The sequence below is a fragment of the Condylostylus longicornis genome, unplaced genomic scaffold, assembly GCF_029603195.1.
Source record: "Condylostylus longicornis isolate FDR11 unplaced genomic scaffold, ASM2960319v2 ptg000010l, whole genome shotgun sequence".
Taxonomy (NCBI): Eukaryota; Metazoa; Arthropoda; class Insecta; order Diptera; family Dolichopodidae; genus Condylostylus; species Condylostylus longicornis.
Window position 1 is genome coordinate 24,233,109 of NW_026577979.1, and position 26,418 is coordinate 24,259,526.

The 26,418-nt window shown below is 27.7% G+C and overlaps 1 protein-coding gene across 7 annotated transcripts in view; it reads right to left on the reverse strand.

The window, feature by feature from the left end:
- Positions 1–12,614: 12,614 nt before the first annotated feature.
- Positions 12,615–26,418, reverse strand: part of LOC129619164 (tensin-1) — a 142,810-nt gene continuing 129,006 nt past the window's right edge. For 3 of the 7 annotated variants that reach the window (XM_055534269.1, XM_055534267.1, XM_055534268.1), the window contains 12 exons: positions 20,718–20,843; positions 20,548–20,652; positions 19,405–19,519; positions 18,491–18,637; positions 16,657–17,832; positions 16,265–16,437; positions 14,502–14,567; positions 14,011–14,151; positions 13,600–13,945; positions 13,282–13,523; positions 13,118–13,216; positions 12,615–13,058 (listed from right to left, as the gene is read on the reverse strand). In XM_055534269.1, coding sequence (XP_055390244.1) covers positions 12,902–13,058; positions 13,118–13,216; positions 13,282–13,523; positions 13,600–13,945; positions 14,011–14,151; positions 14,502–14,567; positions 16,265–16,437; positions 16,657–17,832; positions 18,491–18,637; positions 19,405–19,519; positions 20,548–20,652; positions 20,718–20,843 — 2,893 coding nt within the window. In that variant the 3' untranslated portion in view covers positions 12,615–12,901. The remainder of the gene's footprint in view (positions 13,059–13,117; positions 13,217–13,281; positions 13,524–13,599; positions 13,946–14,010; positions 14,152–14,501; positions 14,568–16,264; positions 16,438–16,656; positions 17,833–18,490; positions 18,638–19,404; positions 19,520–20,547; positions 20,653–20,717; positions 20,844–26,418) is intronic. The other 4 variants (XM_055534271.1, XM_055534270.1, XM_055534272.1 and 1 more) reach the window with 4 other exon arrangements.

The following is a 26,418-nucleotide window of genomic DNA, read 5'->3' on the forward strand; positions in this document are numbered from 1 at the left end:
ATTTTTAAATTAAATTTTGAAAAGTACGTGCTTGTATTGATGTTTTTGATTAATTAATTTATTTTAATTTTTAAATAAGAACGTATTCAGGTCAATTAATAATAGAAAATTAAGGACCTTCAAAGTAAGGTTTAATTGTAATATTTTGATTTGTCTAGTAGATTTTCCGAAAGACATAATAAAGTGATACCATTCAAAATGAATGAAGTGAATCATCTGAAACGCAATTTTTTTTTGTACAATGTGTACTATTTTATTTATGTATATGTATTTTTCTAATAACTTTCTTTTAATTTATAAAATATTGCAAATACAATGAAATATTCTTATTTACTATTTGTTTGCAGAAAATACAAGTTATTCTCAAATAATATAATCTGCACAACATATTTCATGTGAACAATTAATTTTCTTAAACAGATGGATTTGATATTTTAACAAAGTTCAGTTTAATTCTGTCAAAAATAAATAGAAAAGCTTTCAGTTTAATGAAAATTTTATTATATAAATCCTTTTTTTTTTAATACTAATAAGGTGCATAATATACCATTATAATGAAATTGATAATTATCCTACCTATAAATGAAACGAGCGCTTATATAACTTCTTCAAACAAATGTATTAATTTTTTCATAAGCTTTTATTATATATGCTAAAAATAAAAATATATGTGAGAAAGGAGCGTTTATTAAATTGTTTAAAAATTGAAGAAGCAAAATTTCCAATCTTATGGACAAATACTGATATATATTTGACATAAAAGAAATAAAATGAATTACCAAGTTAAACAAACGTATATATACTATAGAAAAAAAAACAAAAAATATGTAATACAAATCTTCGAACAACTTAAATATGCACTCTTTAAAAAATTGTAAATATTTTTATTTATATTAATATATTTATTGTGGTATATATTAAAAGATAAATGTCGATACTAAAATTTTTCAAAAAAATAAAAAAAAAACATAATACGAAAGGAAATATAAAAAAATTAAGTTAACAATTCAAAACATATTAAAAACCTCCGCTAATTAATTATAGGGGTTGTATTGTAGAAAAAAATTATTTAAAAAAAATAAATATTTTACAATTTATTTTTCATTTTCAGTTACGCTATATTAGTATCATTATATATATTTTAGATAAAAAAAAACACTATAGAAGAAGCTATTTTATAATACAAAAAGATACAAAAAATTATCAAAGTATTGAAAATTCCTTTATTTTTATCGTCTATGTTTTACAAAATTAAAAAAATGAAATCGAATTAAAGAAAACACCTTAACAATTATAAAATATTTATTGGAATCTATAAGTCTACAATGAAGTAAACATATTTATAGGAAGCTGAAATTTAGAAATTAATAAAAAAGTACTAATTAAAAGTAGTAAATAATTGAAATAAAATTAAAAATGTAAACACACAAAATGCTTAATGATTACGTATTAAGAATAAATTATGAATATTATATTAAGTGTCATATTGATGTAAATATTATTTTGGAAGAAATACAAAAAAGAATTAACAAAAATAAAAAAAAAATCATGTTTGCAATATTGTATATGTGTAAAAGTAAAAAAGAAATATACAAAAAAAAAATAAAATAATTGATAAAAAAAAATTTTAAAATGAATTTTTTTAAATATGTACGTATCAGCTGGATTCATTGGTTCCCGTTTTGGATTAAATACTGTGCTTGCTGTCAAAAATGTGTTTGATAATACACTGTTTTTGTGGTTTGTTTTTGTAGTTGGAAAAAAAAAAGAACCTGCATGTTAAGATTTTTATGTAATACGCGCAAATACGCAGTTTTGTTACAACTGCATAAATTTTTTTTTCGTAAAAAACAAAATCATGTCGGATTTTACATTTTCACTTCACCACGAAAACGGTTTATTAGAGTATAAGTTTTTTTTTTTTTAAATTTTTTATTATACAGTTACAAAAAATTTAAAGTTAGATTTCAGTCAGCTAATGGTGCTTTTGATAAATCATTTCAAAACATATTCATTTATTATTCGTTGAATTAATTTAAAATTTAAAAATTAAGTACTACAAAAACTGTTTAAGAAGTATTTTTAAAAATGTAACAATGCCATAGCAGTATATTTTTAAACTATAGCTGCAAACTAATATCCTATCTTAAAAATTTATCGTACATACGCAGCTTTAATTTTACTACTGCAAGTAAAGAAATATAAAATATCAGAAGTTTTAGAAGGATTATTAAAGTAAGCTTTTTTTTGAAATTTAAGATTTAAATTTCAAAAAAATCGGCTGGTAAATTCCATCTGAAAAATGCATTTAAAAAAAAATATAATTTTCTTTTCTTCCAAATGGAAGGTTGCTGTAATTCAGCAGAAAAATTTTTGAACAGGAAATAAAATTTAAAAATTAATTGAAGAAAAAAGCAAAAAAATAATAATTATAATCCAGATGGCTTTTGAAACTGTACTAAAAAAAAATGAGATTTAAAAAGAATACTCAAAAATTTCACAAAAAAAAAAAATAAAAAAATATTTCAATCGGCATACTTCGAAAACAGAGATAGATAATGATTTTCTTCTTCGGAAATAAGTTTCTTTTAATGACCTATGTACATACGAAATTTCCGATTTTAAATTTTTTACCATATCTATGGATCGGACGAATGAAATTTTTTCTGGTTATTAACGAAACTAACTGGTGAACTGTTTAGGGTATCCGGGTGGCACAAAGCGAAAATCTACTGAGAGCCGAATTTACTCTTTTCTAGGCATGTTAATTAAAAGCTTACTAGTGTCCTTAAAATTGTAAAGGAGGGTTTAAAACGCATTTTTATAATCTTCCGTAAAATTTTCACTTAACTAGGGATTACACATTGCTGTCCGTTAAGTGCTGCCACACCAGATTTTTTTATTCTGCATTTAAGAATAAAAGTGTTTTTGATCATTTGTTTCTAAGAAAAAAGAAGAAGATAAAGAAAAGAAGGTTTTTAAGGGTTCATCGTCCCCTCTGAAAAACAGATCAATAGCTTTCATGAAATATTTTTGAATGCGATATGTCGACGACATATAGAAAAAGAATTCATCCAGCTAAAAAATGAATTTCATGAACTTTAAAAAAGTGCAACAAGTTTATTCTACTGCTGTAATATTAACAAAGTTAAAAGAAAAAAGTGACCAATTTCACGTTTTTCAGATGAATTTTGTGGACAACTAACTCGAAAAGGATAGCGAACAAACTAAATGATTTCTCGTAATTTTTACTTATCTAGATGCTTCAGGAATATTTATAATACCAAGGGGGTTTTCTAGTTCTAGAATAGTTCTAACTTGTAGTACGTTCGAAAATTCACGCTATACACACTAAAAATATAGATCGTTCGGAAAATACTGGCTGCAATAAAGTGCGTTCGGAAATTCAATCTGCAATAAAGAAATGTTAGAATTGTAGCGCAGACCTCTAGTATGAATTTTTTCGTTGTCTCAAGAATTTTTTTTTTCTTTTTTAATTTAAAATTCAAAAAAATTTGAAATTTTAAAATGGCAGATTCAGATATGTTAAAGTAAGTTTTCTTTAAGTCTTCAAAACTCGTTAAAATTTCCTTATTTTGCAGTGAATTGAAAAGTGAAAAATTTTGGAATATAATTTCATAAATAATGCCATTTATTATATTTTCGAACGATAGATTATTTAGAAGTTTCAGAATTTGTAGACTGCGTAAGGAAAAAAAGGTTAACTAAAGTTTTTGCATACCGTTTAACGCTGCAACTTAGAAATTTTAGTTCTAATATAGAACTTTCAGCGCAGCGTGCAGCGCAACGAAACCCCCCAAGTTTTAAATGTCCTGCATATATATTACGTTTGACATTTTTAGCTTGAACTGACGAATTTACCAGCATTTGATATTATAAACTGCGAAACGGTTTATTCGTCAATTTTATACCATCTCATATTTGCATTGCCAAATTCGCAAAAGAAATTCAGCGAGCTCGTCATACAATGCCAACCGAATTAAATAATTAAAATTCGATACAAAAAATAAAAACTCAATACAAAAAAACCCTAACAAACATCATTTAAGCTATTTAGAAGCCAAAAAAAATATCTGGCTATCTCAAAATCAATTTATATTTGGGAACGTACATATATGTACATTTAAACATAATACAAATAATGCACGACAGGGTGTTTTGGAAAATTGAACTTTAACTTAGATCTTAAAAAATAGATCTTTTTTAATTCGGAATTTTTACTACAATACAAAAGCAGCACGTTCGAAAATTGGAAAGATCTAATGTATTTTTAGGTTTAAAAAAATTTATTTTTTTTTTTTGGAGTAGAGAAAAAATCACTTAGCAAAATCTAAAATATTAAAAATCTAAAAAAGTAAACTAGTTAGTTTCTCTTGTATTATGTATGCCAAATCTTGTATTATTGTATAGTATGCCAAACATTAAACGTTAAATTGAAACAAAATGTTAAAAAAATCTAGCGAATCAAAAAAAACTGAAAAAAAAAAAACAAAATCCGCGCTTTTATTTGAAAACGTTTTGTTTTTTTTTTTTAAATATTAAAATAGGCTTCGTTCTTCGTTCTTTTCAAAAGTAGAGAAAAAAAATAAAATAAAAGAGTTTTAGTACTTTTAAAAATATTGCTAAAAATATACATAAGTAAATTTTTTTTGGCTATTTAAATATAATTTCATACAAACATTCTTCAATTTACGCCTAAATATAGAAATCAAGCCTATATTCAAGTTCTATTGAACTTTAAAAAAATTCTATTGGATTGTATAAAAAAAAATCTGATGTCTGATCGACCGGAATGTGTATTGTCTAGTTAAGTGAAAATGTTACAGAATATTATAAAAATGTTAAATACTTATTTCCAATTTTTAGGACATTCGTAAGCTTATAGTTAACATACCTAAAAAAATGTAAATTTGGCTCTTGGTAGAGTTTCGCTTTCTGTTACCCGAATTCCCTGAAATGCTCGCCAGTTGGTTTCGGTAACAACCAGAACTCAAATATCAAATTTCAATAAATTCCTTTAATTCGTTCCGTAGATGTGGTTAAAAATGTAAAATCGATCCGCAAATCAGTTTTATATACGCATATAAAGAGAATGTATGTTTTGCCCGTAGTAAAAATGTATATTTTGCCCTGAATATTTTCTTCAAAAAACTCAAAAATGTAAAACAGGCCCGCTAAAAAGTGCAGTTCCCGAGGCCTGATATGTCCCAAAAGTTGATCAACCCGTGCCATGGTCGAAATAAACTTACATATAAAATTTCATCAAAATCGGTTCAGCCGAACTTGAGATACATGCGTGCACACACAGGCCGACAGATCGACGGACCGACAGGTTTCTAAAAATAGTTTAATTATTCTTCCCTACTATGGAGAAGTGCATTCCCACCGAAACACAATACCTGGCATTCACCACCTATTGTATACACAATACGGTCGGTAAATATTTTATAAACCTAAAATTAAAGATGAAATTTTAAAAATTAAAGCCACAGAAAATATCAAAATACGAGTATGTAGGTACATACATGTTAGTTTTATGAGAATCATTATTTTCACATAAAACTGTTAAAATCCTAAAAACGCAAAATATTTAGAAATTCAACAAATTTACATATAAAATAAATATATTTACCTACTCTCTAAAATTTTTACAATAGTTTTTTTGACTACTTAATGTTTTAGTGACATAAAAAATACACAAATAAAATTTGAATTATATTTTACTCGGAATGGCGAAAATGTAGATATCATGCTCTCACAAAAAACCCTAAATATTTATATAAATTACCTGTCTTGGTAATTCCCAAATGTTGCTGTGATCTTTCAACATACTTCATAAGATAATATATTTTTGTAAGAAACAGAATGCTTCAAAATATATAATATACTTTTGTTTAAAGTCCCGTTATTTCAATTATTTCTAGTAAAAACTCTAGTTTTCTTTTTATATCCGTACGAATGTATGTTCGAAGAGTATATTAAATTTGCCTTACCGTTTGTAACGATAAGAAATATTGCTCTGAGATATAGACTCAAGTGTAGGTTTTTGATCAGCGTCGAATTCTGAGTTGATTTAGCTTTGTCTGTCCGTCCGCTCCAGCGATAACTCAAAAATAATTGAGCTAAGTTCACCAAATTTTCACAAATGATTTACTGTAGTAAGAATCCTACTTAAATTGGACATGATCGGGGTACTCGTTCGGATAGCTGCCATACAACTTCAAAATTTATTTGGCTATATCTCAGAAACTATAAAAGCTGTGGTTTCACACAAACGAATATTATAGTAGAGCCGATGTGTTTGATAAAATTCGTTAATATTGCTTTGCTCTTTCTGATACAACTTCAATAGTAGTTTGGTCATATTCTAGAAAATATTAAAAACACAGTACTGAAATTTTGCATAAATTAATATGGTAATACGGCAACTTAAAGTCGTAGTCTGCCCCATAGTCAGTTATGACAAATTTATTCGCACACAGGATAACAAATTCGTACGGGTATCAAAGAGTTGACAAGGTCAGCTATGTATATTTTTTTTTGTTTTATTATAGTTTGAGAACTTCAAATCGTCAACTTTAACAGATTTTAGAAGTATCAACTACCCAAAAAACATTTGTTCATTCCGTACTGCAAAAGTTATCGAAACGAAACAACATCGTATGTTCGTGCCGAAAAAATACATCTTTTGGTCGTGCCAATTAAATAAAATAACATGATCCTTCAACTCTGAGGCTAATAGACATGGGTAAATTTATAAAAATGAAGGCCAAAGATAATTCAAATATTATAATACCTTGTAAAATAACAAATAATAGATAAGGGAATTTTTGATAATTCATCCTGACCATTAGTGAAGTGGTTATGGCACCGGTCCTTTAACCGAACGGTCTCGGGTTCAAACCCCGATCACTATAAAAATTATTTTTAATGTTAATGCCTTAACATACAATACTTATATAATAAAAATTAGTACTTGAGTAATTTTCATAATTTATAATATTCGATACTAAAAGAAACTAAGAAAAATAAACAATTAATTATAAAAGTAACCTTAAATATTTAAAATAATCTTATAATAAAGCACGTTTGATATAATATTTAAACTACAAGATCTTTAAAATTAGCATTTAGAAAATTAAAATTGTGCTTAAAGTTCTAAAGAAGTTCTTTTTAAAACTACTGCAAAAATATCGTAAATTGGAAGAATAAGAGCATATTAGGAAAATGATTTTCATGAATATTGAAGATTTTATCAAGTGTGTTACAAAAAGATTAAGTTGCTATAATTAAAATATTAAGTTTCTGCAAATTTGTAAATATATGTGAAAAGACTTTTAATAAAGAACCTTCAGTTCACCTCCAAGAAAGAAGGTAACATAGTTATCTGCCGGGTGTCTCCTGGGCAACTTACTTAGTAAGGCTGACGAAAGCGGGTGAAAGCGAGTACTCGGCGCTTAACCCGCGTTTCGTTGGTTAGGAAGCGCGTGGGCGGTATATCCAGAAGCGTCTGACCTAGAATAGGCGGCTCCTTGGTCTGTGTCTGATCCCTAAGCGATAGCAGTTTTTGAATCCTGGTAGTAGGCATAAAATGCAAACTTTAATTATTTGTGAAATGAAGAAAACAAAAGGATTTAGTACCCAGGTGGTAATCCAACTACGTTGGAGAATCCACCCTCTCGTAGGTCGGCCCTACGGATTCTGGGGAGAGCCATTTATTGCATTTGATTGATCCGTTCAGGAGGATCAGATTGATCACCTACATCTGATGTGCGGACTTAGAAAAGAAGAAAAATATAGAAGGTGGACTACCAAACACTCAAGCTCCACAGACCAATAAGGATATAAACATGATGAATAACAATCAATTTAAGCTTGTTTTAAATTCCGAAATGGATTACAGGAATCTTACCAGGGCCATGAATGGATCTGGACTAGAATGGCATACCTATGAAAAACAAGCAGGCCAGATCAATAAAGTCATGGTAAGGAATCTTCACCCTAGTTGTAAACCGGAAGATATAAAAGAAGACTTAAGCTCTAGGTGTTACAAGATCTTAGAGATAACCAATAAAATTGAAAAAATAAAAGAAAATGGGAAAAACATTATGGTGCCTCTACCGCTGTTTATATTAAAATTCTCAAATGACGAGGAGATGAAAAAAATTTATGAAATCGATCACATAAACAGGATGAAAGTTAGGATAGAGGCAATTCGAAAGGATAGGACCATTCCGCAGTGTAGAAGGTGTCAAAGGTATGGGCATACGCAAAAATTTTGCAAGAGAGAACTAAATTGTGTTAAATGTGCAGGCAGGCACTTAACATCAGATTGTAGTAAGCCAAAGAGTACTGCAGCAAAGTATTCCAATTGCTTGGAGACCCACCCAGTAAACTATAGAGGATGCCTTGTAGTTAAGGAACTGCAAGGTTAAACGTAGAAATAAGAACAGCAACAACATTTACAGCTATATTTTCTGATGAACAGCTACATTTTCTGATGATACAGCAGTTATCGCAATAGGACGAAATGAAAATGAATCTACACAAAAATTACAAAAGGCCAGTGATGAAATCTCAAAATAGACTAGAAACTGGAATATAAAACTTAACGAGGTGAAATCAGCACACGTGAATTTCACTAATAAGAAAATTAACAATTCATTTTCGGTTCGGATAAATGACGTTTTGATTCCGTCCGCAAACGCGGCAAAGTATTTGGGAATGATGTTGAACGCAAAGCTCAGATGAAAGGAGCACATAAAGAAAAAGAGATCTCAACTTGAGGAGGAATACAGAAGGTTTGAATGCCATTTGGGAAGGCATTCTAAGTTGACAATATACAACAAAGTTTTGATATATAATCAAATATTTAAGCCTATCTGAGCTTACAGTATTTAGTTATGGGGCTGCGCTGCGCAGACCTATATCTAATCTATTCAAAGGTTTGAAAATAGGGTAGTACGGGACATTGTAAACGCCCCTTGGTATGTCCGTAATGCCGATATACACAGGGATCTCACGATCCTAAGTGTCACAGACGAAATTAAAAAGCAAGGAGCTAATCATAAATGCGTTTATCCAATCATGTCAACATCGAGGCGGCTCGATTGGTTGAGAATCAAAACTTTGTTAGGAGACTTAAACGTACGTGACCTCTCGAGTTAGTTTGATGTTTTTTAACTGGAACAATGAGTACTTAGTACGCTATTGTGCCAGATCAAAAGCTTGTAAATAATCAGAAGGGTTAGACCAAAATTAATGGTTATTCGTTTCCGAAATTGGAGATACAACCTTAAAAATTTTTTGCTAAAGTAAGGATAGGTTGACGTGGGTTCCCCCAAGGTTACAGCACATTTAGACCACCGTTGTGGTATAGCCGGACCACTCCTTTCCTCTTCGTCATTCAAACAAACCTGAATTTCTCAAAAAACGACTAAATTCCTATCATTTACATTCGCCAGTTCCGCAGTTTGCGGAAGGAAATAAGAATTAAAGAAATCTCTGCAACGTCGTGCTAAGGCCTTATTATTACGCCGTTATCCTCTAATGTAAGAGATATCAGATCTCATGTGCAATGATGAAGTGTTTTGCTTTAGCTGCATAATTTTTTGTTTTTTCAATTAAGGGATTTCAAACGCAGATATATCGACATATTCACTTTTAAGTGTCAACAAAAAGAATCTTAAAAAAATTATGAATTAACAAAAATAATCAATTGTTTAAGTTATTAAATTATTGTTTTTCTCTTTATTTACATATTATTGCGATTAACTGACATTTAAAATTTCTCTACGTAAATGTAAAATGAAATATTACTTTGTTTCTCTTGCTTAATAATCTTAGTTCTTTATAATAATATTTTAGTTAGTGCTTCTTTGAAGTTAAAAAATGTTTTTAAATTAAAAATGTTTTCCTGTTATTATTTTATAATTAACATTTGGTATCATAAATACATATTTCATTTTATACCAACATAAATTCAAAACATGCATTTTTGCAAAATTTAGAACTTAATTTCTAAATTAAAAGATTTTTTTCATAATATATTCTATTATGTAATGGATTGATTGCAAATTAAATAGAATTGGTTTTAAATTAAAATAATGTTTTTACATACAAGAAATATTTCAAAATTACTGTGGAAAAGCAATTTTAATATTTTTTAAATTGCAAAAGTAGTTTTGTTTGATAAATTAATTCTATACTTATATATTTTTTATTAAGCTATAATTTTTAGATTACCACAAAAATGCAACAAAATACGTACATGTTCTAAATAATATAAAGAGACTAGTATTATCAGTTTTTACAAATAGATAAAATGAATTTTTTTTGTTAAACATGTAAAAATCTTTCATACCTTCGATTTGTAATTTACTTTGTAAAACGGGTAAGTTTTAAATGTAATGTTAATGTTTTTATATTTTTTAATGTAAAAATTTAAGGTAATCAAACGATATTGAACACGTGAGATGTGTGTCTAACTCAATTTCTTCTATATTGTAATTTTTGCATTTGTTGTTTTTATTAGAATTCTGAGCAAAATCAAATGAAAAAAAAGAATTGAATATATTCAAAATTAACGTATAAATATTTTTGGTGCTTCTCGAAGTTTAGCAATTTTTTTAAAATGTTCTGTATTACTGTAGTACAAAATGTACTATAGTACAAAATGTAAATTTTTTATTCAAACTTTCGAAAATTTCGCTAACGTACCTTTTATGACTTTTGGATATAACTTAAAATTATATTTTTTATTATCATTAAATTTAAAATTTTTCCATTTTTAGAAAGAGTACTTTTAAGTTGCTTTATTAAATATTCTGAAGTGTTAGGTGTATGGCTATTCTTATACTTAAAATTTAAATCTTTTGGTGCTGATTTTTATTGAAACTATAAAAACTAAATAAAAATATAATGTTGAAAAATATAATTAACACTGAAAAGAAAATCAATTATATTAATAAAAAAACTCAAAATTAAAAATTGAAAAATTTAGCTTATGGTGGCATTTCATATTTTGAATTTTCATTACATCACAAGCAAAAAAAATTATTTTTCATAACTTAACTAGCTATAATATTGCGTATAAATTACTCACAATTAATATACAGATTTTTAAGAATTGTAAATTCTTAAACGTCAAATTTTACAAAATCTGAGTTGTCTGAGTTTACGGATACTCTACTACGTTTTTACTCTCAGTCAAAGCTTAAATTCTTAAACGTTTAAAAAAAGTCAATTAAGCGTCAAAATTGTAGATTTTTTTTTTTACATGCAGACAGTCTGACGTAGTAATTCAGTAAATAAATTTGATGTGTTGAGTGACTATCATTACGTTAAAAATAATATAAAAAATATTTTTATTGTTAATTTTTAATATGTAAGTATAAAATTATTTTAAATCTAAAAAAAAATTTTTTTTTGTTTTGACGTTTACGGATGATCAAAATTCAAAGTCAATTACGGGTAAAAAGTTTACTAGATTTCTGTCCGTAAAAGTTTTAGTTTCAGACAGTTTGCAGACTAAAATCAAAATTTTGACGTTAAAGAATTTGCGGTAATATTAAATATTTATTTTGTTTTTGCAAACTTAAATAAGAATCTTTTTATGCTTATGTTGAATTTTTCTGTTGTGTTCGCTTGAATATATTATTCTAAGCACGATTCAATGGCCAACCGACAAGTTAAAAACAAAAAATAAACAATATTAATTTAAAAAAAATCTTGAAAAAAATATTTTGATTGTATAATACAACATTATATATAAGAATTTTACAAAATTTCATTGTTGCACCAAGATGATTTTATTTTCTACAAATAAAAATAAAACCTTGGGCTAAGTTTTTATTTCATTATTAAGTTTCGTATTTTAAAAAAAATTTAATATAAATAACAAGAAAAAGATTTTAATTTTTCAATTATAGTTTTCAATTTTGAAAAAAAATATAATTTTAAAAAAGTTAATGTTGTTTCGTTCGAGAAGAATATTCGAAGGATTCTAATATGTTTTTGAATTAAACATAATTGACATAAATTTTGTTTTTATTAAAAAAAACTGTTCTCCTTATATGAAGCACTTTATTGCTATTAATAGATATTAAATGTATTATATGAAGATTAGACATTTTAAAGCAATATAATTGTAAACTCTTCTACATTATAAACGGAGACTTACTAATTCATGAAAACGAAAATATAACAAAAATGATATTTTTAATACATACATATATAATTATATGAAAATTTTCATTTTGCGAACATAAATTTTTTAATCCTCCAAATTTTAAATTATTTAGACATAATATTAACAAAATTGACTAAAGTATTATTTTTCCTATATCATTTTGTCATTCTGTATTAGAATATTTTTTATTTTGAAAAAAAATTCCATACAAATTTTTTTATGCGTTATAAAACATAGGAAACTATATTACACTATATTATGTATACATGTTGAAAGAGGGTACTACACTATCATAAAATATTTTTCATATTAGATTTAAAACAGTGCATATTTTATTTTTAATCAATATTAATTTTTTTTATAATTAAAAAATATTTATATTAAACCATTTATGTTAACACAATGAACAAAATTAAAATTTATTTTTAATTAACAAATTAACAAAATACAGTTTTAAAAGTATATACATACCTAATTAATATAAATACATAACATGAATATATATGTGCAAAAGTGAGTTTAACGTTAAACAACAGGTATTTTAAGAACAATCACTAATATTCTGTTAGGGTAAAACTACAATTTTCAAATGTGTATGTTCCAAATTTTGTATTTTCATTTAATTTTGTCCAATTTAATAATTAATTTTCAATATAAATTCCAAATTTTATTTAACTGAACTAAGTATTTCTAAATATTACTGTTCATAATTTTTTCTGTTGGTAGTACTTTATTAACAAATGACACTATAGCAGACGCTGGTTGATTTGGGGCTAAATCACAGAAAACATGACATTGGTTATCTGTTGAGGAAGCTGAGCGACGAGCAACGAATGCAAATATTGTTCTATAAATTTAAAAATGTTTTAATTATTTTTTTTTTCTATTTTTGTAGAAAAAGCATACTTATTTTGAACTGGGAAATCGCCCTCAGACTTAACACTCCATGTTCGCCGATCAGGGTCAAAACCACAAAATGAAACTACATTTGAGGAATAATGTTTTCTGGAATAAAAAATTTGAATTTCTTTTTTATTCTAGTATTATATAATGAAGCTAAAGATTCATACCTGAAGAATTTTTGCCTGGTGTTATCGGTCAATGTTATTCCTTGTTGAGAAACTTTGAAATGAACTTCAGTTGGCAGAGGCAAAGGTTTCAATGAGTATAGTTCAGATATAGCCCTTCTTACTGCTTCTTCACCAGTTAAAGATTCGGTTTCACAAGCATATAAATACAGAACATTACAAGCAGCACCTTGTGTTAATAGTTGCTTTTGTGCTGGTGATTGAATATCAACTGGAGCAATATCCTAAAATAACATTGTATTACAATAAAAATCCATTTATTTTAACTCATTTTGCTAATTTTTAGTCTATTTTGCTAACCCTTTCTGGTAAAATTAATCGACATGGCAGAGCAAGTGGTGTGATTGAGTGTTGATAAACTAAAGCTGATAATGATGTAAAAGTTGGTTCATTTGCACATCCTTTCAGACGTACACCTCTATTTGTTGGCTCAATTAAAAAGTGACGAACCAGCTCATCTCCTCCTGGTTTTAAAGTTATACCTGGTGGTGGATGAGCAACACGTAAAACTAAACCAAAAGCATTCTTGTATGTAGTTGAATCACGAACCAAAAATGATCCGGGTGTTGCATGGCGTAATAATGAAATTGCTTCATCTCTCGATAATGTTGATTTATACCAATATTTAGAAGAATCTCTGACAAATCTGTTTGAAAAGGAAAAAAATGCAAAATTTTACCAAAAATGTTTAGTATTTCATAAATAATTTACTTGACATGATGAGCGGCAACTTCTTGTGGCTCGCTATTACCATTTGAAGAATTTGAATTTCTTCGAGCTCCATATGTTGAGTATATTTCATTTTGATTTATGATCTCTTGTTGTCCTCCTCTTTGAGCATACAAGTCCTTGCTATATTTTTAATTTTAAAAAAATCATTTTGAATAATTTATATCAGTTAAAATTAAATTAGCAATCTAGATCTGCAATATAATTTAACAAGGATCTAAAATATGAATTAAGTGACACAAAATAAGATTTAAACATATGTATTTATTTTTTTCATAATTAAATTTACTTTAAGCAAATTAAATTAATTTTCAGTAGCAATTTACTAATTTTTAGCTATTAATTATAGAAGTACAGTAGCATAAAAAATTTTATTTAGAAATTTATGTTAATTTTCGCTGTGTGAGAATAGTAAAAATGATTTCACTACATTATTTTTCATTATTGTATAAGAGTACAATTTTGAATCTAACCTCAAATCGAAAGATGAAACGGCTGATTTATGACTTCTTAATGACCATGATGAATTATTAAAGCGGCTTGATGAAAAATAAATTGCGAATTAGCTTTACATAGATAAAATAATAATATTTTATGTAATGTTAGCTAACCGTGCAATATTTTTAAAAATTTATCTAAAAATTTGTAGGTATAATAGTCAATGTATTAACATACACTATCGTTTAGGACATCAAAAATTATGTCCAATCCCAATTGCTTTCCAAGATATATGTAGGTATTTTAATTGAACTAGTTTTCACGAAATTTTTACTTGCTCAATTTTTTTGCTTCTAACTAACTTTAGTTTCGAACAATATAGAAACTTCGAAACAAACGGCTTAGTAAAGGGCTTGAAGTCAACGTACTACTTTTTTTAGTATTTTATGAACTTTTAAATATACAAGTATTCGAACTTTATGCCAATTCCAATTTTTTAATTTTTTAATTTTTTTATTTCTTTAGTATTTTTGCAGTCAAGAAATTTAAGCCATTAAATGTTAAAAATATTATATGGTTCTGCAGATATAGTAAACAATTGCATGCCAACATTTTAAAAGCGTAAATGAAAAGTATAAACTCACACCATAGGCAATTTCATAAACTCAATACTGCAAAACAATAATGTGATACATACGCATTATATTTTTAACAGTTTTATAAAAATTTTTGCTATTTTGAATTTGCAGTATTGTGTTGATGAACAAAAAATGTCGTTAAAGAAAAACAATCATTTATTTTGGGCCAAATAGTGAAAAATTATATTTCAGGAAAAATAAAAATTAAGAAAAACAAAGAAAGAAAGCTGAAACAAAAAGAAATTTAGTTATATTTAAGTACAGCAATTAACAATTAAAAATGTAAAACGAAACTGCAAAAACTGGTAAAAAAAAAGTACAACTGATTTAACTGCGCTCGCCATGATAATTTAAATATTTTTGTGATAGATTAACAATGTTTATGAACAAACTTGATTAGCAACATTTGTTTATGAACACAGATACAGCGCAGTTCTCGCTATAATATAGCGATATACTGTGTGTATGAAAAGGCCTTATATGATCATAATATTGTCGCTTGTTATTAATTGTAAGTATTTCAAGCTTCTATCTTTTTCCGAATTGAATATAAAAGCAAAAACATTTTGGCAAGGAGAAACAATTTGGATTTGACACCTAGTTCCAAACTAAAATTTTACACATTTACCCATGATGCCCTTAACTAAACGATGGTATATGTTGAATCATTGATTACTAAATAACCCTGTGCATTAACCATTAGCATTTTATTACATATATACAGGGTGTCCGGAACTCAATGGTATTTCCGAAGCAGAGTGATAGAATTCATTCAGACGAACAAAAAACACCTACTGACATTTTTCTTTTTGGGCCCTTGTTCTCAAGCTATGGGGCCTCTCTCTGTGAAGATTAGACGATTTTTGCATGTTCCAATTTTGAGGCCCATATCTCGAGAACAAGGGCCCAAAAAGAAAAATATCACTGAGTGTTTTTTGTTGGTCTGAATGCATTCTATCCCTCTGCTTCGGGAATACCATTGAGTCCCAGGCCCCCTCTATACTGGCTACTCCGTAGTGTATGAAAAATTTTTTTTTTATTAACATATTGTTAGAAAATCTTCCACCTTTTAAGTTATTAAATAAACCAAAATTTTATAAAAATATTTGCCGATTTTTTACATATAGAAGATTTAAAAAAAAAAAGCAAAATTGCCTTACCGCTGAGATGTCGGACTCTTAGGTGGTAAACCTGGACTAATATTACCATTTGTTAACCCATATGGAGTACGTGGAGTTGTTGGAAATGCTGGAGTTTCTGGTCTGGGTGAACCAGCATTAGATATTTCGGCATCAGTTTCGGAACGATATGATGAAAATGATTCTTCACGTGCCTAAAATTATATTTCTTCATGTTAATTTTTAAGAATATATAAAAACTTTAAGTATATGTCAATTTTTTTACAATTTCAATTATTTAGCAACAACAAATTTAAAATATATAAAAAAAATGGAGCAATAATTCTGAAAATATGCATGCAAGTATTCATTAAATTTCGAGTAGACATAACGAAAAAGTATTGAGGTGGTGAATTTTTTATAAACAATTATACCTGATCACTCCATATAGCATGATTACTTCTATCAGATAAACTGGGTGATATTGATGAGCTTTGTTCGGATTCAGATACAATTAATCTTCTTGGTATACCATTTAATGAAGAATAACTATGATTACTATTACTATTTCTGACGCTACTTCTACTACTATTATTACTTAAACTATCCGAATTTATGTTATTTATACCATTTACTCCACAATTACCATTAAAACCCTCCATAATGCTATTTCCTTCAACAGTATTTTTTTCCACTTTAACATGATTTTTATTTGTCATCATTTGACGTAAATCTTCAAAACGAGCGAATTCAGTTAAGTCGGCAATAACCTCATGCAGTTCTTGTTCTTCATCAGACTTTAAAATTGGAGTTTTAAGCGTCAAATTATAGCTATTAATATCGCCATCGCTTAGTGCTTGAAACGGTTTACATTTCGTGTCGTAATTAATTGATTGTATTATAGAATTTGTTGTACAAAAATTGTTTTTTTCATTTTTATTATTATCTTTGCTAACACTAACTTTATTTAAACTAATTTTGTCATAATTTTCTTTCATTTCGTGATCCATTAAATTTGTTTCAACCACTAACGATGCTAATAATCTGTCTAAAGCTAACTGCCCATTTATTTTGGAATTACTACTGTTATTTTTAGTAATATCATCACAATTCATTTTACTATTAATATCGACTGTCTGTGTGGTTTTTGATTGTATATCAAAAACTTCTTCAATTAAAGAATTGTTGTTTACTCTATTCTCATCACGATTAAAATAATAAATTCTATCATTAAGGTTTTTATTACCATTACTTTTGTGAAGATCAGGTCCGCCATCGACTCCCTTAAAATTATGTATTGGTTTATGAATTTGTGCAAGGTTATTGTTGTTAGGTTTAAATTGAATAGAAGAAATTGTAATTAGATTGCTATTGACGCTAATGTTACCAGAATTAAATCTAGCATCATTATTATTATGGATATTTATGACTTGGTCATTATTGTTATTTTTATTGTTAATTATATTACAGGCATTGTAATTATAGTTGATTTTATTGTGAATATTATCGATAATAAAGCTATTTTCATTACTTTTATTGTTGTTATTGTTACTCACATTGTTACATGCTATAGTGTTATAATTATAATTAGCGAAGAAAATATCAGACTCCTGTTTTTTTCATTGATGATAGATAATAGTTATATTTGTTAGATGAAATATGGATGAAAATTATTATTTTAGGATGAAACAAAATGAAATATGAAAGTAAAAAAAGTAAAATAGAAACATAAAATTACAAATTAAAAATTATAAAATGAAATAAGAATATGCTTGAAATTCTTAAGGAGCTCACTCGAATACTTTAAGTTTCATTGGAGGAAATTAAGCAAAAGTTTAGCTCAAATATTAACAAAAATGTTTGTAAGGCTGAAACTCTACGTCATATTTTGAAATTATAAAAACGTTTTCTTGAACTTTAGATTTCTGTTCAATAAAAAATACAAGAATTTATTTACATTCGCTTATTGCGTCAAGTAAATTTTTTCAAAACAAATAAAGTTAAAATTATACGTATTAGTTTTTATATCAAATTGCAGTGCATAATATTAAACATATATTTTATTAAAATTCTTTTACAATTTTCTATGAAAAACTCCAAAAAGTTGTTTTGCTCAAAGCATGAAATAAATATTAGAAAATCGTTTCACAAAATTGTTCTATATAGAAGAACAATCATACATCAAAAATTATTAACGTTAAAACTATGTGTGCGTGTATAAGTACATATATACCTTATTTCCTTATTTGGAATTTAAATAGTACTTACCAATCGTATATGTCCGTTTTGTTTAGGATCAGCCATTGATAAAAGTCCATTTTGAGACCGATTAAAATTTTGACTTTCATTTTGTACTTGAATAATATGACCGACTGGGGAAGCACTCAATGCAGACAAAGGTGATAACGGTGGCGACTAATTTGATTTTGTGATTTTTAGTTGTTAAAGAATTTTAAGAATGTGAAATAATGAATAAGTACCAGTGCGAATTTGAGTGCGTTAGGTAAGGTCACAAAAACAAAAAATAAACAAATAAAAACAATTAATTTTTTTATTTAAGCAGTTGCATTAAAACGATAATAAATGTGTGCTTCAAATTTAAAAAAAAAATGTTAAAATTGCGCAAAATACAAATTTACTCGATTAATGAAAATAAAAAAATAAACAAATTCAAAATTTTACTTAAGTTAAAATTTTTCTATAATTATTAATAAACATTACTAAATATTGTCTTCATTTTAATAAGAATTTCAGTTGGATAAGTTCATGGTTTAAAATAGTTGGATAATTTAATCGTTGGAAAATAAAATCCTCAACATTTACAAAAACATTTACAAAAACTAAATTGACATTATTAAAAAGTCATAATTCTATCACATTTTATTAAATATGTTTTTATAGCTAAAATTTGTATATTTACTTAAATTTCATATATATTATATGAATTTATGAAATCTGAATTTATGAAATCTATATTATAGCAGTGTAAACTTCAATTTGTGAAATGCTGCAAGCGAAAAATTGATTCAAGTGTTTCGAATTTAACTACCAATATAACACTAAAATTAATTACTATTAAAAGGGACCAAATGTTAATTCATGCCAAATTAACAAATTCTATTTTGAAATAGTCATATGCCGGAAGAACATTGTGTAATCGATATTTATACTGAAATACTCACACCGACTATTTCTCTTTTTACTTGCTCATGGGCTCGCTTAACAGCAACAAATGGGCGCTCTTGAGTTACAGTGGTAGTTGTCGTTGTAATTTTGTTATATTTTTGCTCTGGGGATCTGTAAAAAATATTAAAATTATAATATATTTTCATTAGCCAAATTTCAATAGGTACTGAAATAAGTATTTATATTTTAAAGTAATTTTACGAATATTATAACGACCTTTACTGTTTTACTCATTTTTACTGTTTTACTCATTCTGTCCGTTCGTCTGTCCGTGTGTCTGTTCGCAAAACTTCTACACCTTTGAAGACAGAAAGCAGAAACTTAGACTTTTACTAGAAACTTATTTCCATAAATGAAAATTTTTACTTATTCCCTCCTCCTCTCCTCTAACAGTTGTAGCACTTTAAATTCCTAAAAATCCCATTTTTCAACTATTTATTGCAGCGAAACCATAAACACTTTTCAAATTTTGCAAACGCAAAACTAGTGACTGGTTTCTGTTACCACGGCATACCATTGTTGAACTTTAGAAAAAAAAAAAAACAAAAAAAAGCGCTATCTAAAATCATTATCTAAAATCCGTTTTTTTTTTTCAAAATTTGCAGAAGGATAACTGTAAATACCATGCCATTAAAAAATATAATTATTTTTCCCAACTCACGCAATTAATCCTTAAATTCGAGTATTATATTAACTCCTCTTAAATTTTTTTTTTGTTTAATTTCAAAGACTACATACATTGGTCATCCTACCCAATAAAGTAAGAAATTTTAATATTGTAGTACTATATTGCCATATTGTTTTTGAAATCAGTATTTTCACAAGTCTATAACGAATGCTTATAATTACAACCAGCCGTTTCTAGTACTTGTAGGATCGCACCCCAATTCATATAAGGTGTATATGGACGCTTCTAAAACTACGGAGGGGGTAGCAAACGATGCAGTTGATGAACAAAAATTGTTCATTAGGAAAAAGATATTGCAGCAAATGTTAAACTTTATAATATGGAAATCGCTGCCTTTAAACGAGGCACTTCTGTACTGTAATAGGGCTGATCATGAATCAATAATAATATTTTCAGATAGTCTTTTCGTAAAGAAAGATCTGTAAAAGAAAATTAAGTTTATATATGTTACCTTGCCGTATACGGTGTCTGAACATGCAATGGTCGTCGATAATCAACTTCATCACCAAAAGCAGCAGTATCACTAGCGTAACCGTCATAACGAACTACTCTGGATCTATAAATTCCAAGAAAAGCGTATTTTACTTACATTCAAAACAAATTTTACAAAAATGCTTTTACTTTTGAGGTCTATTCCTGATTTCGGCATGAATATCTTCAAAATATCTTCGCTCATCTTTCAGTTGTTGATCTTTTTTCGCACGTAGCTTTTGCTGTTGCAGCTGTAACCATGATTGGCCAGATAGTCTAAAAAATATTTAATTGTGCATAAAATCAATTGTATCTATCTAACAATATGTAGATTTACATACATATATATGTAACTTATTTAGTTATGGTTACTTTACCACTTCTAATAAAAACAGATTAGTTGTATTAAAATGTCAAATTTCGGAACAAAAAATCTAAGAGAAAAGGTACGCAATAGATTTCTATTTAATTTTTATAATGTATTTTTAAAGGTGAGATTATTTTATTTTTTCGCCTATAAAGTATGGGGAAAAATATTAAGGCGAACCTAAAATTTCTGTAATTCATTCCAGTACAAGGTGAAATAAATGGTGTATCCATATATAGCTTTGTAAAATAATAAAAATTAATTATTAAAAAAATAAATAATATTAGATATTATTCAATAAATGACATAAATATAAATTATTAATATTTTACTTTTATTTCAATCTTGTCTCCACAAATATAAAACACATACTTCCTTTGAATATACATACACACGTATTGGTAATAGTTATATTTCATAAAGGATGAATCAGTATGCTAATACAAATTTTACAGTATACAAATTTTTCTTTTTTTCTAGTATAAATTTCGCGAAAATTCGTTAAAATCCCTGTACTTCGGGCACCCCTGAGATTTGGCACCCAATCCGGAACAAAAGTTTTACCTATTTTTGATCACTTAACCAATGGCATATGATGTTGTATACTTTTCTGATTGCCCTGTATAAACATTACATGAAATTTCAAACTCATATCTATTGCTTTCATACATTCGAATATTTTTATTTAACTTTTATGAAATGAAAAACAAATTTTGTTTTTATTAAAATAAAAATTTAGATAACTTAAAAGCAAACGAAAACTAACGTTGTAGAACGAGTCGAACTACTTGTAAAATAGATATACTTTGCTATGTACTTCATTTGACTGGAAGAGCTTTTAATTTTTTGTAATTAAAAAAAACACCAATAAGTAAACTGAAAATACTTGTTGCACAACATTTGATCTGGAAGCATGTTTAGCAACATAAAATTTTGTTATTATACATTTCAACATTATTAAATATAATTTATTATTATTTAAAATTAATTCTTTTAATTTACAATTTGCTATCATCTCAGGTTTTTTATAAAATTTTTCTACAAAAAAAATAGAAATTCTAAAAATATCAGGGAATTTCTAATCCTTAATGAAATAGATTAACAAAATTGTCTTTTTTTTGGTACGACTTTCCGAATAAAAGAAGTATCGTAGGTATTTTTCTAGTTAGATAAAAACTGATTTCTCTTTAGTGTACAAGTACAAGTGTTTGAAAGATATGTGCTTAATGCAATTAAATATATGTATGTATGTGTCTACTTAAGTTAAGCTTTCAATAAGGTAATATTAGTAATATGAAGGTGGACAACTTAAAGTTTCATATAAATATCGTATAACTTTTACAAATCGCTTACTTTTTATTATTACGTGTTACTAAGAGTAGTTTTTACCAAATTTGTAAGATTTGATTAAGAAAAATCGTTATATTGTGGTGAGATAAAAATCTGTTTCAGTTGTTTTTTGTAATTAAAAAACGTATTTTATATATTATATATATTATATACATATATATTATACGAGCATATATGAACATATTTGTGTGCCCCTCCATGTATACAGGGTATTTGGTATAAGACGCCAAACAGTTTCAGCGATGATTCTTTGATCAATTTCCAGCAAAAAATTGTATGAGTGCGGGACTCATTTTCGAGCTACATCATGTTGAAAAAAAAACTGAATCTGTGGTACCAGATTTTTCCGGTCTATAAATAAATGCTTATAACTTCGGAACCATGAGACACAGAGTAACCATAAGGGGCTGGTTTCACAGGCAATTGACTCTTAATTTTCTGTCTAACAATCAATTTGATTTGAGTCATAGTTTTCGAGATAACGCTCGTTAAAATCAGAATTTTTGTTTTTTTTTTTTTTATTTTTTTAAAATATCTCGAAAATTTGTTTTATTCTTTTTTAACTTTTTCGATGCGCTACAATTATTAAGCGCTGATATCAGCATCGCGATGGGGCATAAAAGTTAACCTTATTGATAAATCACTCTGTATATATATATAGGTGATACATACATTTATAATTATATCTTTACAGCAAGTACTCTACGTATTTTTTAGTTTTCTGCATATTATAACAAACTCGTGCAGCTACATTTACAAATATAATTTAAAAATCGACTAATACTATTATTAATATTACTTTATATTGTTTCATTTACATAATATTAGATAGGTAAGTATATGTATTTCGCTTTTAACCTGAACTACCCACACTATTTTTTTTGTCCATAAATACCATTTCTCAATATATTTGTTTTCCTTGTTTTTTGTTGATTGTTTTCGCTGTCTCTTTATTACACATATACACACATGTATAGATATTTCTAACAAATTTTTTTATTAATCTTACAAAGTCGTTTTCAAATCTCATCAATAAATCAAGGTCTACCTTTGTTTCGTATTTTAATAGGCCAAAAAAAAGGTATCCCTGCAAATGGCAATATTTAAAAAAAACAATGTAACATAAACCTTATGTTATATGTTGCTTTTGTAAGAATTCGTGGTGTAATTTTGTTGCTTCAGACTTTTCTGCGCATTATATCCGATGAAAAACCAAAATTGCAAATTCATATATATTTGTACATATTTAAGTAAATAGAAGGATTATTTAACATTTAATATAATATTGCGAAATGCAATGAAAAAAGTTTTACTACAGTTTAACTGAAGCGTGCGTACCGTAGTGAAACTTAAACAAGTAAAAACGTTTCAGTCGGTATAAACCGATTGAATTATACGCTGCACCTTTCGTCGTTGTATAGCAATTACTCAAACCTGTGAAACCATTCTATAACCTGTGAAACCATTCTATAGAAACTTCACGGATATGTCTGACCTATAACTGGACACACAACTGCAAAGTTTCATGAATCTGATTTTATTATTTTTCCAAATATTTTAAATTAGCTTTTGAAGTTGTATGGCAGGTACCCGAACCTGTCAAGCAATTCCACTAAAACTTCAGAAATATATCTGACCTATAATTGGACACATGACTGACAAGTTTCATGAATTTGACTTTATTATTTTTCCGAATATAAAAAATTTGCTTTTGGAGTTGTATGGCAGCCACCCGAACCGGTGGAGCTATCCCATTAAAATTTTTAGAGCATATGTAGAATATAACTGGACACATGTATACAAAATTTTATATTTGTACCTTTATTAGTTTTTGAAATATTTAAAATAAACTCTTTGAGTTTTATGGCAGCTACCCGAACCCGTTGTCCGAATTGGTCCAATAACAATAGGGTTCATCCTTGGCACAAAAGAAACAACTTGTGAAAGTTTGGCGTCGATTGCATTATTTATTTTGAGTTGTCGTGCGATCGGACGGACAGAGGGACGGACGGACATGTCTAAATCAACGCAGAATTTTACGCTGAGCAAGAATATATATATATGTCCATACCGCAGATGACTCCTTCAAGTAGTTACAAACTCCATACCAAAGATAATATATCCTTCACGAAGTGCAGAGTATAAAAAACGAGTACATTGTAAAAAAATCTGATGTGATCAGCACATAACCGACCCCAATGTGTATTGTCTATTTAAGTGAAAGTGTTACAGAATATTATAAAAATGTCTCTTAAATACTACTTTTCAATTTTTAGGACATTAGTAAGCTTATAGTTAACATACCTAGAAAAATGTAAATTTGGCTCTTAGTAGAGTTTCGCTTTGTGCTACCCGAATTCACTGAAATGCTCGCCAGTTGGTTTCGGTAACAACCAGAACTCAAATATCAAATTTCAAGAAATTCCTTTAATTCGTTCCGTAGATATGGTTAAAAATGTAAAATCGGCCCGCAGATCAGTTTTCGAGCCCTCATCTTTCCAAAAAATTTATATATTCATTGTTCTAATACGATGAATTTAAACATTAAATTTCAATGAAATCGGTTGGTTATTTCTCTTTATATACGTCCAGTTGCTGACGCCTGATTTTTTCCAAAAGTTAGAAGGTTTCGCGGACGATCGATCTGAGCTTATATATGAAATTTCAAGTAAATCGGGTGAATATTTTCTTCAAAATGGTGAAAAATGTAAAACAGGCCTGCTAAAAAGTGCAGTTCCCGAGGTCTGATATATCCCAAAAGCTGATCAATCCGTGCCAAGGTGGAAATAAACTTACATATAAAATTTCATCAAAATCGGTTGAGCCGAACTTGAGATACACGCGTGCATACACAAAGCGACAGGTTGTTAAAAATAGTTTATTTACACTTCCCTACTATGGAGAAGGTCATTCCCACCGAAAACTCGATATGCAAAATTTGTTACCATCACATCATCTACCTATTGTTTACACAATACGGTCGGTAAAAAAATGCAAAGTATTTTAAACATTTTCATTCACTACATCACCAGTTGAAGGGTATACGAGTATACATACAAGAAACAATTTAATTTTGTTTTTTGAAATTTTTGTAGCAAAATTCAAAAATAAATTTCTTTGATGCAGTTAAATTTTTTATTTGAATAACCAAAACAAAGTTAAGTTAACAAATAACCTAAAAAAAAGTTAAAACTATTTTTAGCAATTTTTAGAAAAATTTTAAACAGAATTGCAAAATCCAACTTTGTATAAATTTTTATTCTACAATATGAATCACAGGTACGATGTAGTACCGCTTTGCATACAACAAGGAAGGTTATGTGATGGCAACAAATTTTGCAAATATTGAGTTTTCGGTGGGAACGCACTTCTTATGATAAGAAGCGTAAATAAACTATTTTGAGAGAGTGGTCGGTCTATCTGCCTGTGTGCACGCGTCTATCTCAAGCTCGGCTGAGCCGATTTTCCTTAAATTTTACATATGGGTTTTTTTTTTCTATATCACGAATTGATCAACTTTTGGGATATATCAGACTTTGGGAACTAGACTGTTTTGCGGGCCAATTTTAGGTATTTGCTCATATAAAGAGAAATAATTAAAACAACGAACATATAAATTTTTTTAAACGATCAGGAGTCGGAAACTAAACTGGGGACCGATTTAACATTTTTTACCTATCTACGGAACGGATTGATGAAATTTCTTGAAATTTGACATTTGAGCGTTATTACCGAAACTAACTGATGAGTTTTCCAGAGAATTCGGATGGCACAAAGCGAAACTCTACTAAGAGCCAAATTTACATTTTTCTAGGTGTGTCAATTAAAAGCTTACTAACGCCCAAAAAATTGAAAAAAAGTTTTTAAAAGGCATTTTTATAATCTTCTGTAACACTTTCACTTAATTAGATAATATACATTGCGGTTGGTTATGTGTTGATCACATCAGATTTTTTTCATAGTATTTATGTTTTCGCAATTAATCCATAAACATAATAATATTATGTTGATATATGAAGTTGATATGTTGCTATGATAATATAAACATGCATATGTATGTTAAACATTTCTAAATATATATTTATACTTGCTTTCAATAAGCTATGCTTTGCTATTGCTATATAGTGTACATAC